Source organism: Fukomys damarensis, unplaced genomic scaffold, assembly GCF_012274545.1.
Source record: "Fukomys damarensis isolate Sample0158 unplaced genomic scaffold, DMR_v1.0_HiC HiC_scaffold_20, whole genome shotgun sequence".
Classification (NCBI taxonomy): domain Eukaryota; kingdom Metazoa; phylum Chordata; class Mammalia; order Rodentia; family Bathyergidae; genus Fukomys; species Fukomys damarensis.
In genome coordinates, this window is record NW_022900932.1 from 21,315,150 (window position 1) to 21,329,362 (window position 14,213).

At 38.7% G+C, this 14,213-nt stretch overlaps 1 protein-coding gene across 1 annotated transcript in view; it reads right to left on the reverse strand.

The window, feature by feature from the left end:
- Ddx21 (DExD-box helicase 21) overlaps window positions 1-14,213 on the reverse strand; it is a 22,969-nt gene that overhangs the window by 7,734 nt on the left and 1,022 nt on the right. The window contains exons 2-9 of the mRNA XM_010605882.3: window positions 12,320-12,763; window positions 9,794-9,869; window positions 8,839-9,017; window positions 7,565-7,682; window positions 5,989-6,174; window positions 4,167-4,312; window positions 2,592-2,741; window positions 1,985-2,146 (exon numbers count right to left, since the gene is read on the reverse strand). Coding sequence (XP_010604184.1) covers window positions 1,985-2,146; window positions 2,592-2,741; window positions 4,167-4,312; window positions 5,989-6,174; window positions 7,565-7,682; window positions 8,839-9,017; window positions 9,794-9,869; window positions 12,320-12,763 — 1,461 coding nt within the window. The remainder of the gene's footprint in view (window positions 1-1,984; window positions 2,147-2,591; window positions 2,742-4,166; window positions 4,313-5,988; window positions 6,175-7,564; window positions 7,683-8,838; window positions 9,018-9,793; window positions 9,870-12,319; window positions 12,764-14,213) is intronic.

The window sequence follows — 14,213 nt, forward strand, 5'->3', positions numbered from 1 at the left end:
AAAAAAAAAAAAAAAAAAATTATTTTTTTTTTTGTTTGTTTTTTGAGACAGGTCTCACTATGTAGTTGAGACTGACCTAGAACTCACTATGCAGCCCAGGCTGGTCTTGAACTCAGTGATCCTCCTGCCTCAGCCTCCCGAGTACTGGGATTACAGGCATGCGCTACCACGGTCGGCTTAATTAATCTTAACAGTATATTACACTTATTTTAGCAAAAAGGCTAAACAATTAACAATACATTTAACTACAAGTCAATATTATAATTTCAATATGCTACCTACAGAAATACAAGTTATCAACAAGAATTTGTTTTTTCTGGTTAACAGTCTTGCCTTTAAACTTGAGCTCCTTCTGCCTCAGCCTCCTAAGTGCTGAAATTATCGGCATGTGCCACCATACCTGGCTCCCCATTAAGATCCAGATTCCAAATGATATTTTATATCCTTTTGCATTAAGTGTTCAAAGCCCAAAGTCCATAATAAAAAATGCCCCCCCAAAACCCCTGAACCAGTGTATATCTTACAATTAAAACATGTTAGGGGCCGGGGACTTAGCTCAGTGGTTCAGTGGCCTGCCTTGCAAGCGCAAGGACCTGAGTTCAATCCCAGGTACCAAAAAAAAAAAAAAAAAAAAACCAAAAATCATGTCAATTCAACTACCCACATTTCCAGGGCTCAACAATTACACATGGCAAGTGGTTACCATACTGGATAGCACAAGTCTATAGGCTCATGGGGTACTGTCCATATCACATACTTATGGGATTCTTTTCAGAGTTGGCGAAGGGTAGGGATACAGCTCAGCGGTACAGTGCTTATCTAGCATGACTGAGGCACTGCGTTTAATTTTTTTAAAAATATGAATTCATATTGTCATAGGGGACGTGAAGGATAGCTAGACAGCAGAAATGTAGTTTTGTTGAGGAGTAGGGCTGAAGTTCTTATAGGCAAATAGCAGCTAACTCTTATTAACCTCAGCTTTTATTAATATATGTACAATATTTTTATGGAAATAAACAGTTTTTTATAGATTATTTGAGACTGTAGCCTTGAACTTTTGAGTTGTGGTTCCATGTACGAAACCACAACTGCAGTTTTTTAAATCTGTGTTCCAATGTAAATTCTCTTCAAATTCATAGTTATATATATTTTTCCAACACTGTAAGCAACTTGGAGAGGGGAACAGTATTCAATATAATACTGGGGCTGGGGATTTAGCTCAGTGGTGCTAGTGCCTGCCTCGCAAATGCAAGTGCAAGGCCCAGCATTCGATCCCCAGTAATAAAAAAATAAAAACAAAACAGATTTAGTGTTTCTGTTAGGGCCCAGGATTTAGCTCAGTGGTGTCCCTGCATGCCTTGCAAGTGCAAGATCTGGAGTTCAATCCCTAGTACCAAAAAAAAAAAAAAAAAAAAAAAAAAAAAAAGAATCTCCCAACCCTTTTGTAAATACTTTAAAAATTGAGACAAGTTGCCCAAACTGGCCACGGATTTTCAATCCTCTTGCCCCAGCCTCCTGAATATCTGGGATTACAGCCATGTGTTACCTATACCCAGCCTGAAAGCAAACTTTTATCATGAGGAATTTGCCAATTTGGAGGGAGTTATGAAATATTCACACTGGTATTGTTGGGAACAGTCATTTAGACTAACTTTTATTCATATAAGCACCATCTATTTCACATAATCTGCTTCAGATTTCTCCCCCAAAAGGTCCCATAATCCACAAAGCTCAGCAACTAGAACCTCAGAGGTTGTTGGGTCCAGGACTTTTCTTTCTTCTATCTCAAAAAGGGACAATCTCCATGAAGCGTTCCAGGACTCCCCCTGAACTGGAAGTCATTTTTCTAGTTCCTGGACAGTTAGCTGTCAGTTACATGCTAGCGCTCAAGATACTGCTAATACTAACCACATGTAAATAAGCACAACGGCTTTGCTTTAATACCCATAACGAATAAAATCAAATCTAGGTGTGAAATACGTACCTTTGGTGGACAGCTTTGTACAACCAAATCAACCTCAGGGATATCTAATCCACGTGCAGCAACGTTGGTAGCCACCATAACTCCAAAATCACCATTTCTAAAACCTTTCAGGGTGATTTCCCTTTGCTTCTGTGGAATGTCTCCATGTAATGACTGAGCATCCTGCCAAAGAAATAAACTGGCCTAAGAATACCAGATCCAAAAATACATGCTCAATTAGTCCTATAAAAGAGATATTTTGGTGACATTCCTGCCATGAATATTACAAGAATAAATAAAACATGTGCTTTCATACATGGACAGACATACAAATTATGTCCAAATCCTCAGCCATTAAATCTAAAGATACCAAGGTTGAAAATACATGAGAGTGACTAAACCTAAATTGTCAGTGGAGCTTCCGGTGTGCCCCACCCTCTCCTCATCTGTATTATAAGGCTCATCTGGAATAGGTAAGCTCTAACATGCATACTTTCACAAGATTCCTTTCACTTCTAACCTAAAATAAACTGAAAGTTACAGAATGAATGAAACAGACTAAGCAGACATGCTGAAGTTGACATCGGTCTGTCGATACCCCAGCTTCTCAGGAACGAGAAGGACCAACCTGCTTTATTGAGGCATTCTGTGACAGCTCCTGGGCTTCTTTCTTAGTTTCACAGAAGACAATAGTGCGCCCTTGATGGCCACTGTACACTCGAATCACATCCCCAATAACCGCTGCCCGCTGAGTCCAGTGGCACTTAATAGCCAGATGCTTTGAGAAGAAACAACATCTGTTTAGTAAAGCCTTGCAGGAACCTAAAATTACCTGCTCAATTCTAACAGTCTAGTTAATATCTTGGCATAGGAAAACCGCCCAGCCTGAGAGAGCAGCTGCTACCACCTTTACAGAAAACAATACAACTATGATATCCCAGTTGCAAATTGGTGCCAAGCTCAATTTCCCAGCGCTTGAACAGCAAAGTTGGAAAAAAATATGCTCAGTGTTTGTAACTTTGCTCAGTAGTTGAACTGAAGATCTGACTTAAAAAACATGTATAGGCCATGTTTCACTGCAGACATAAAAAGGTGATGTATCAGTCTGAGCACCACTCTCAGACAACATACAGTTTGTGTTAGTGTGCTAAATATTCATCACTGGTTTTTTTTCTTTGTACTTTATTTGTATAAAATATCATAACCATGGCTCCAAAAAAAGTTTAAGTGATATTGAGAGTAAAGCTAAGAGGAAAACTGAGAACCATGGTAAGAATTAAAGAAAGAAAACAGCAAAATTAACGTTAAAGTCCTCAAAAAATAAATTTATAATTTTTGCGTCTCAGAACCAATTAACTGGTCTTCCAATATTCCTTATGGGAAAAATATGTTCAGTTCTTGAACTTTTCAGTGTTCAAACACAAATTTGGAACAAAGTGAATTCAACAACCAAGGTATCACTCATTATGAATACACCACTAAAAAAAAAAAAAAAATCATCTGCCCCTGCATTTCTCCTCTGTATCCAAAGAGCTTAATATTCTGACATAACCAGAAAACAGGAAAAGAAATGCCATTTCTCAGATTCCTACATATAACATGAAAAACTTCGGTATGTTCTGTCCCTTCATCCACATAAAGTATAATCTGTAGTCAGTTACTATAAAGGTCTGGTCCTTGGATGAAATAAATTCATCTAGGTACCAGACCCTAAGATGAAAACAGCCATGAGAAAAGGCATTAAATTTTCCTGCTGCCCACTAGTGTTTCGATTCTAAGTGCAACATCTTTATTTATGTAATTCAGGCATATGATCCTAAAATTAGGCTATCAGATGATGAATTTTAGAAAACCTAGATAACATATGCAAATCAAACAAATATTATCTTTATTTGACTCTTCATATAAATTTAGTACCATACTTATCTGGAAAAAGAGCTTGGATATTCCAGCCTTTTTTTTTTTTTTTTTTTTTTTGGTTTTTTGAGACAGGGTCTCACTATGTAGTTGAGACTGACCTGGAACTCACTATGTAGCCCAGGCTGGTCTCAAACTCACAGCAATCCTCCTGCCTCAAGGCCTCCCGAGTGCTGGGATTACAGGCATGTGCCACCACGCCCGGCAGATATTTCAGTCTTAATACTTAGGAAACAAAATATTAACAAATTCTATATTAACTCTGGCAACTAAATGAATTATTTACCTCCACCGTTATTGCTGTTTTCTGAGTCTTTTTGCCAATCAGGTCCACCTGTTCATATGTAGATTTCATGTATTTCTTAGCAACATTAAATACCCAACTTGGGCAAGTTGCAGAAAAAAGCAGTGTTTGAGGATTGTCTTCAGAATCTTTTGGGGGGGAAAAGTCAGCATGAATAATTCAAATAAGCCTACAGAGTATTACCTTACCTAGTACTTCCAGGGTTGACCAACATTCACTAGCAACCATAGGAGGCCAAGCCACGCATTGAAGACACAAGATAAAACAACTCACAGAAGATTCTTAATGGGCACAGAAATACTGAAATAATTATGTAAAGGGCCCTTGAAAGCAAGGTGCAGTAGCACACAACTGTAACCCTCACTACTCAGAAGACTGAAGCAGAATTACAAATTTAAGCCTCGACTAGCTAATTTACCAAAATTAAAAATGGCTAGATATAGCCCAATGTGAAAACATGGGTTAAATCCCTGGGACCACACACTAAAAAGAATCCTGTCCTTAAACTTAAGTCCAGTAACCAACCAGGAAAGCTAAGAAAAAAACCTGTAAGAAAACTCACAAAGATTCTATAACTACTTTATACCTAGTATTTAATCTTTTATGAATTCAGAATCCCATTTTATTTGTTGAGGTCAGTTACTATTTTTGTTTGCCTGCACCTAAGAGTATCATTGCAGTCTCACTCATTTTAAATGGCAGTGTGCGCAATTTGGTAACAAAAAGCACAAACCATTACAACTTTTTCTTCGGAGGCAGTGGGGTCATCTGGGGATTGAATACAAGCCCTTATGCAAGCTAAACAAATGCTCTACCACTAAGCCATATCTCTAGCAGCGATTTAAAACTTTTTTTGGGGGGGTACCGGGGATTGAACTTGGGCCCTTGTGCTTGCGAAGCAGGCGGTGGAACCACTGAGCCAAATCCCCGGCCCATATAACTTTTAACTGAGTAATTTCACTTCATCTAAAAAACTGATTTTACATATTGAGGTGTGAAGAAATCTACCTCCATAAGAGATTATAAACAGAATTATTATTATTATTTATTTTTTGGTACCAGGAATCAAACTCGGGACCTTGAACTTGTGAGGCAGGCAGTGGCTCATTTACTGAGCTAAATCCCCCACCCCAGAATTATTTATGTGGAATAAAAAACAAAACAAAACCAAAAACAGGCAATAGAATCATTGTCACCTTTCAGAATATTGCACAAAAAAATATTAGTAAGTACAGTTAAGATAATTAGCACATATACTTGAAATATTGCAAATACATGGGGCTGGGGATTTAGCAAAGCAAAGTAAACCAAACTGACAGGATATAGGGCTGGGGATATTTAGCTCAGTGGTTCCACTCCTTGCCTTGCAAATGCAAGTTTCACAGTTTGATCTCCGGTACCAACAAACAAACAAACTGATAGAATATATTAATTATTCTTTTACTTTCCCAGGTTTACCCCTTTGCAGTAGGTGATAAATCATGACTTTTAAAAAACTGCCAGGTTAGCCAGGCATGGTGGCGTATGCCTGTAATCCTAAAACTGGGGAAGCTGAGGCAGGAGGATCACTGTGAGTTTGAGACCAGCCTGAGCTACATAGTGAGTTCCAGGTCAGTCTCAACTACACAGTGAGACCCTGTCTCAACAAAACAAAACAAAAAACAAACAAAAAAACCCCTGCCATTTTCTGAATAAAATCAAGCCCCCTTCCAATTTCCTAAGGCTTCATTTATCTCCTAGAAGACTACTTCATCTCCACCTTCCCTTTGGTTCCTTCTATCAATTCCTTGATTTTGGGGTTTACCTTTCTTATATGCCACACATAAAATCTCTTCCACTTGATCAGCAAAACCCATATCCAACATCTGGTCAACTTCATCCAGGACAACATGCTTAAGTTTGGAGAGATCCAGCTTGCCATTCTGTAGGTGGTCTTTGATACGACCTGGAGTCCCAACTAGGATATCAATCCCATTTCGCATTCGTTCGACTGCAAAGAAAACCAATAAAAAAGATTTGCTGTTTTACAATAATTTCTTTTACCAGTCTAGGGTACCACTTGAATGTATTTTCATTTAAAATGCTTATTAGAGGGCCAGGAATTTGGCTCAGTGGTTCTGCCACCTGCCCTGCAAGCACAAGGCCAGGAGTTTGATCCCTGATGCGCACACACACACACACAAAAGTACTTATTAGACAGCTATAAAGCAATATCCTAAGTAATAAAGATACTAAAGGAGCTCCTAATCCAGTGTATCGACATAATAGGAAAATGCACCATCAGGGGATGGTAGCATCTGGAAAGACAAGACTACTTTGGCTGGCAGAAGGTACCCAAGTTTCAGAACAAAAATAAGAATCCTAAATAGGAACTTTCTGTAAGGTATAGGAAGGATCAGACAGACTAGAAAGACAAATATCTTAACAAGGCACAAAAATATTTGGGAAAATAGAGGCTTGTAATATAACTGAACAAGATGGTAATAATGTAAATTTTTTTTATTGAGGTGCTATTGTAGCCCAGGGATCATACTAGGCATTTTACATATATTATCTAATTCAATTCTCACAACATCCCTGCAGGGTATATTCAGTGGCTCTCTTATAGACAAGAAAACTAAAATACAAAATAGGCAACTTGAGCATAGTCACACAACTACTGTGAGTAGAGTCTACACTCAAACCCAGGCTTTCGAACAAAGACCTAGGTTCATTCCACCAAAGCTAGAAAGAAATAACCACAAGCTTTGCACCCCAATGCTGAGACATTTTTTTTTTTTTTGGTATCGGGGATCAAACCTGAACTTGCGAGGCAGGTGGACCATTGAGCTAAATCCCCGGCCCCTGCTGAGACTTTTTAATACCTTCGATCATTCCATAATCACTTTGCATAATAATAAAGCTGCAAGGTCCTGAATGGGAAGTAATAATAGGGTGAGGCCTACATTAGACTGTTGGCCCCTAGTTAACAGAAAGCTCCCCCTGCATCAAGAAGGAAGCATGCAAAATGTGTGTGTGTGTGTGTGTGTGTGTGTGTGTGTGTGTGTGTGAGAGAGAGAGAGAGAGAGAGAGAGAGAGAGAGAGATCTTGAATTCTGACTTTCTCATTCCCAGGACTCCACTAGACTGTCCTCTTGAGCTCAATAAGATATCTCTGAAATCTTTAGGTAAATACTGACAGGTAATGCCGAAGTCTAAGAATCATATACAGGATTTAGCCAGAATCACTCAGGACCATGCTCTTGACCATCTTCAAACAGTAATGGCAAAGAGAAACACCATAAGCTACCAGACCAGGTAAAGACAGATATCAAGGAATTCAATCACACCATCTAAAGCAACAGACACCATTTTCCTTCCTTCACTTTTGAATTTACTTACTTTGACCTCCATATGGAGTTCCACCATAAAAACAAGCCACTGCCAGCTTTTTTGTAATGTCACTGAAGTCTCTGCTTACTTGATTTGCCAACTCTCTTGTAGGAGCAAGAACAAGTACCTGAGAGAGAAAACTTCCTTGAATTCCAAGTTTTGTACAGTATTTGTTTCTTAATTACTTTGGAACTGACCTGAAAATTCAACTCATCCTATTTATTCTGAAATATATGTTACAGGCTTTACAATGTGTGTTCATAAGGATCATAAGTACAATACAGTTCCTGATAAATATACTTAGAAAAGCTGGTAATCATACTAATCAGAAGAGAAGCGCTCATGTGTGCTGTTCCAAGAAGGCTCCATGGAGCAGCTTGGAGGAACAATGTAAGGTTTCAAGGGGCAGCATTTCAGGAAAAGAAAAATCTGAGCAAGAAGCTACTGATGATGATAATAATATAACTAATATTTGGGCTTTACTGTGTCATGGACCATACTTTATAACTCTCACAGCAATCTTTTGAAGTAATTTTTTTTGCACATAAACATTATTTTATAATAAGCCAGAACATCAACCTTATCCCAACAATACAAAAAGAAAACAAATGCAAATTAGTATTAAGAGACTTCCTTACCTAAAATTATAAAACTAAGAGTATGTATAGATATTTAAGTCCTTTTATTTCCATTCTATCCTTTGACTGAATTTTATTAATATATGCCCTTCTTAATCCTCCACTTCTAAAAGGCATCACCACCCTGTCACTCAATCAGGATGCTCAGCTTTGATTTCATATTCCAGCCTGTACTGAATGTAATCCAGGTCAGAGTCAGCTTTCTGGAACATTAGTTCCAGGTTACCAGCCTCTGCTTCCATGTTGAATAGCTCTGAAGCAGATTATTTGAAAGCCAAAAGGCTACTTAGAGGTGGAGCCTGGATTTAAATTCAGGTAGCCAGGCTCCAAAACCTATAGTCAGAGAACTCCTCTACTTAAAATACTTCCTCCCTTAGGCAAAAGTTGCCAAAAATATTTAATCATACCTGGGAGCCCCAGGCACACCCAAAGGTTCAAAGATAATATGATGAGCATTAATAACACAGGTGGATCACAAACATGGGACCAACGGCAATACTTTGTAACTTCAGATAACGATTTACAGTAAACACAATGGGGACTTTAAAAAGGACCCAAATTAAATAGTAGGGCACATGCTCCAAGCCCCCAAGATGCTTTTTCTATACTGATTTGGAGCCTGACATCTGTATTTAAGATAGTTACCTGGGGGGCACGGCCTCGCTTCCTATCTTGCAGCTGCCCCAGAAGTTTCTCTATCAAAGGGATGGCAAAGGAGAACGTCTTCCCTGTGCCTGTCCGTGCCTGTGCAATTAAGTCTTTCCCACTATAGACGTGGTGAAAGGTCTTTGCTTGTATAGGAAACAGGAAAGTCACACCACGAGCTGTGAATAAATCAATCATGTTAGCCAACATTGCAATTCTCTTGGGGGGTGGCAGTGGTGCTGAGAATCAAACCCGGGGCCTTCTGCACACAAAGCATACAACCTACCACTAAGCTATATCCCCAAACCTGACAAGTGCAATTCCTTAAATACCAGCACTTCCAAGGACTGAAGCACAATCATACTTGTAGTTTAGCAGAATATAGGAATTCTACCATTTGGTTGACACCTACAAAGTCAGGTTCAAATACATTCTGGTTGAATCTGGCTAAAAAATATGTAAATTTAAAGTGTTAAATTACAGTAAATATTTATTATCTTAAGAGATTAAATCACTTATCCTAAAATCTCAGGACAGTATGAACCTAAAAAACCCTGCTGCTTTGTAGACTGTTCTGCACTTGATTAAATACCTAGTGGAGCATCTTGGACTACATACCTGATTCATATGCAGGCTGCTGAGTTCTGAGCCAGCCTGGTATCACTGACCCAGTGGTGACTCATGTATAAGAAAGCATTAACATGACATTAACTAACTGGTTAATGTCACCAGAATTATCAGTCATCACACTTTGAAATGTAGAATAAATTTTAATCTTCAGGCAGCTAAAGCTATCACTATCACAATCCTATTCTGAATGTACTGGATAATTCATTACATAGTTGCATATATTGTTCTACCATAATAATGTGCCCTGGTTCATCTAAACAAAAATGCTAAAATGCTTCCAAATAACATGTCCTCTAACATTACATAATATATCCAAGAATATTACCTCTGAGAAGTTTAATAGTCTCTTCAGATATGGGGAAATTAGAGAAAGCACCTTCTTTTTGTTCCACAGGTATTTCCTGTACGTAAAAGACCATAGCAGGAAATCAATTAACACAGATTAATAAAGAAAGGGCTAGACCCAGGGATTTAGTTCAGCGGCACAGTGCCTGCCTGCCAAGCAACGAGGTCCTGAGTTTGATCCCCAGTACAAAGAAAACATATATATATCTCGCCCCTTTCTGTACACACACACACACACACACACACACACACACACACACACACAATGGAAGGCCTTGTGAGAAACAGCCTATTCTAAAACCACTCTTCTAAACATATCAGTTTAAAATTAACCAAAAAGACATAAAACTTTAGTACAGGTCAAGATGTAAAAAAGGAAAATATATCATAGTAATTTATAAAACCCTACCAAAGGAAAATTTTAGCATATACTGCACATAAACTACGTGTGACTAGTAAAGGCAGATTTCAGTTTCAATTAAGAACTACTGAGCCAGGGATTTAGATCAGTGGTTCTGGCGCCTGCCTCACAAGCACAGGGCCTGAGTTCAATCCCTGATTAAAAAAAAAATAATAATAATAGAAGAAATTAATGACAGCCTGTTGAAAAAAAAAAGAACTACCTGGACCAGGGGTTTAGCTCAGTGGTTCTGCTGCCTGTCTCAATTAAGAACTACCCTATAATCATTACAAACCAAAAGTACTACTGAACAGGTCATTAGCCCTTTTCCACAGCAATATCCCGCATACAGATCAACAGAAAACAAGGAACAACTGTTTATAAAATAGTGGTCACTATGGCATTATTTAACAATTAAAAAACCTAAATGATCAATAACAGTAACAACTAAATGAATCTCTAATGATTTATGTGGTGCATAATGTAACCATTAAAATTTTAATATTTAAAAATGTGAAAAATCCTTATATAAAAATATGAAGGCAGGATATAATATATATGGTATAACCCTAATATGATTCAAAACTAACATTATACTATAAAGCAACATAATTTAACTACAGACTACCTCTACACCTGAAAAGTGCTTAGTATTTACTGAAAAAATTCCAAGGAGTGTTTTTCTTTTTGGTAAATTTATAACTTTTCTATTTCTCATAGTTCACACCTTTTTTTTTTGTTTTGGTACCAGGGATCGAACTTAGGACCTTATGCTTGTGAGGAAGGTGGTGTACATTTTGTTTAATAATCAGGGGGAAATGTAAATGCTAATCATGACCAGGCAAATAGAAAATGTACAGAACTAAGATCTTTCTTTTTTGGCAGCACTAGCTTGAATTCATGGTCTCATGCATGCTGGGCAAATGCTCTACCACTGACCAAAGTACAGCCCAGGATTTTCCTTTCCTGAGTTTCTGAATGGTAACAAAATTAGCTTCTGAGTAGACATTTAATCCTGTCCAACTCAAATTACTTACTGGTTTAAAGATTTATGCAATCAAGCAAATCCCTTTCAATGCTTCCACTGAATCAAAATTTGAGGGTCAGGGATTTAGTTCAGTGGTTCCACCATCTGCCTCACAAGCATAAGGTCCCACGTTCAATCTCCGGTACCAAAAAAAAAAAAAACAAACCAAACTGTGACGAGACTTCTGAGGGAAAATATGGCCCAATTACACAACTGTATCTCTCCTGTTGATTTCTAACTTGAAAATAAGCAGACCTTAGGCCAGGGGTTTAGCTCAGTGGTGCCGTCACCTGTCTTGCAAGCACAAGGACCCAGGCTCCATCCCCGGTACCAAAAAAAAAGAAATTAAGCAGACCAAGACTTTTCCTAAACTGAAAAGACCTGCTTCTTTGAAAGTGAAACATTAACACTGTGCCAAAAAATTTTTTTTGGTACTGGGAATTGTAACCAGGGCCTCTGCATTGGTCTACATCCCTATTCTGTTTTTAGTATTATTATTATTATTATTATTTTTAAAGACAGGCTGTGCTCGAACTTGCAGTCTTCCTTTCCCCAAGTGCTGGGATTATAGGTGTGTACCACCATGCCTGGTTCAGCACTATGCTTTTTTTTTTTGGTACTAGGAATTGAACTTAGGGCCTTGTACTTGCCAAGCAGGCATTACGCCACTGAGCTACATTCCTAGTCCACTCTATACTATTTTTTAAATGAATTCTCACAGCTGGGAGTGGTGGTGTACACCTGTAATACCAGTACTCTCAAGGCTGAGGTATGAGGATTCCCAGAAGTGCATGGCAAGACTCTGTCTCAAAAGAAAACAAAACAAAATGAAAAAAACCCAAAACCTCCAAACAAGATTAATTTTCATCCTATAGCACCCATCCATGTGGTACTTACATCAAATTTCCTTCTATTAACAAGATAGTATGAATAGTAATTACCTACTTACTTTTCTGAAACAACCCCCATCACCACTACCGCTGGGGAGTAAACCCAGGACCTTGTGCTTGCCAGGCAGGCACAGCACCACTGAGCTAAATCCTGGGACCTCTGAAACAACTATTAAAGTCCAACTGTACCTGCTCTATCTCACTGTTGCTTTCTCCGCTGGCAGCATCATTGGAGTCAGCTTCAGGATGAGAGAATCCATTCTTCAGTTTGGGGCTTTTCTCGCCAATTTCTCCATTCACTTCCTTTTCTTTCTTCATCTTTTTGGGCTTAGGAGCACCTATGTCATCTTCAGAAGGCTCCTCACTTTTTACCACTCTTTTGGTTTTAGGAGAAGTAACTTTCTTTTCAAGGGGCTCCTTCTGCTTTTTTGTACTTTTGGTTTTAGGGGAAACAACTTCATCTTGAGATGTCTCCTCTTGCTTTTTGGTCTTTTTGGATTTAGGAGGATTCACATCAACTTCAGAAGGACCTGCTTTCTTTTTCACATTTTTAGCTTTGGAAGAAACAGTTTCTTCCTTTCCTTCTGCTGACTCTTCAGTCTTGTTAGATTTTGGCTTCTCTTTTCTACCTTTCTAAAAAATTCATAAAGAAAATACAAAAACTGAACAATGCATCGATATATTTGTATTATCCATCAACAATAAGTAACTTTATTATCTTTGAAAACCAAGAGTGCCCCTTAGTAACTACCCATTCAACTCATACTGGTCAAACTACTGCAAAACCAAATGTTCCTGAGATTTGAAGTGGCCAATGGGATACTCCAACAGGTGTTAAATACTATACAAAGTGCTATCCAAATTTACTTCTGATACAGAAAAAAAGCCACACATGTCCACATATACCTGATGTTAAACAGATTTTCTTCTTCCTTATAAAATTCTTTAACAGGTAAAACAGATTCATAATATCTGCACCTTCTTCATGTCACAAGAGCAAATCATCTCATCCCCCGGTGAAAAAAAGAAAAAGAAAAAGCCCATATATAAAAGTCAACAACCTCAAAATCAAACCAGACACAGATACATGATAATGGGCGTTACTTTAAATTTTTGATCCTCTCCTTTTCACATTACTGAAAATTTACAATAGACAGGTGTTTTAGTCCCTTAAAACCCTCTAGCAGAGCCACAGATCAATCCTAAAGACATGGAAACTGTACTGAACTAAAATCTGCTTCCCTGATTCAGGCCTTCTCTGCTACAAGACTTCAGTTCTTTAGACACCCCTCTTTCATCAGATAAGAGATTTCCTATTCTGGGAGGTCACGTTTTGGAATGGCAAGGAGTTTGGTCCCAACACCTTTGGACTTGAGCATCCCACAGCTGCACACTTATGAAGCTAGAATACCAACTACATTCCCACCCGTGGGTAACAAGCCTACCGTACTCCCTGAGCTTCCTACAATGCCAAATTATCGCTGTTTTGGGAGCTTCCAATCAAAAAAATCTAAAACAGCAAGGAAAAAAACATTCTAAGTCCTGCAAAACACGAGTTCAGGGACAGTCTTCATTTTCACAGACTTTATCTCTTAACAGACTTATAGTTAAATTGATATTTAAGGAAATAACAGTCAAGAATCAAACGACTATCGAGGTAATTTAAGACTACTGAACCTGCTAGCCTATATAATAAATACGGTGTTCTGGTAACACCCCAACGTGTCGTTGCACTTCCACGGGAGTTATGGCCAATAAGCACTAAGAGGAACTGAATTACCTCATCGTCTAAGGGCCGCTTATCAAAAACAGTGTACTTCCTTTATTACGCGGAAAAGTCACTGGAAATGCCGCCAAGTGAGCAGATGGGTTTAAGATCTCCTTAGTCTAAAGTTTCAGTCCTCACTTTGACTTAATTTATAATTCCCTCCGTGCACGCTCACGCGTGCAACAACGTGGGGCCTAACCGCGAGCGTCCAGTTTCGCACGCAGGATCTCCCGGGACTCGCGGGGGCGTGCGGGCTAAGGGGAGCTCCGCGCGACACAGCCAACGGGAGGGCAAGACGTCCTCTGGCCAGGGCCA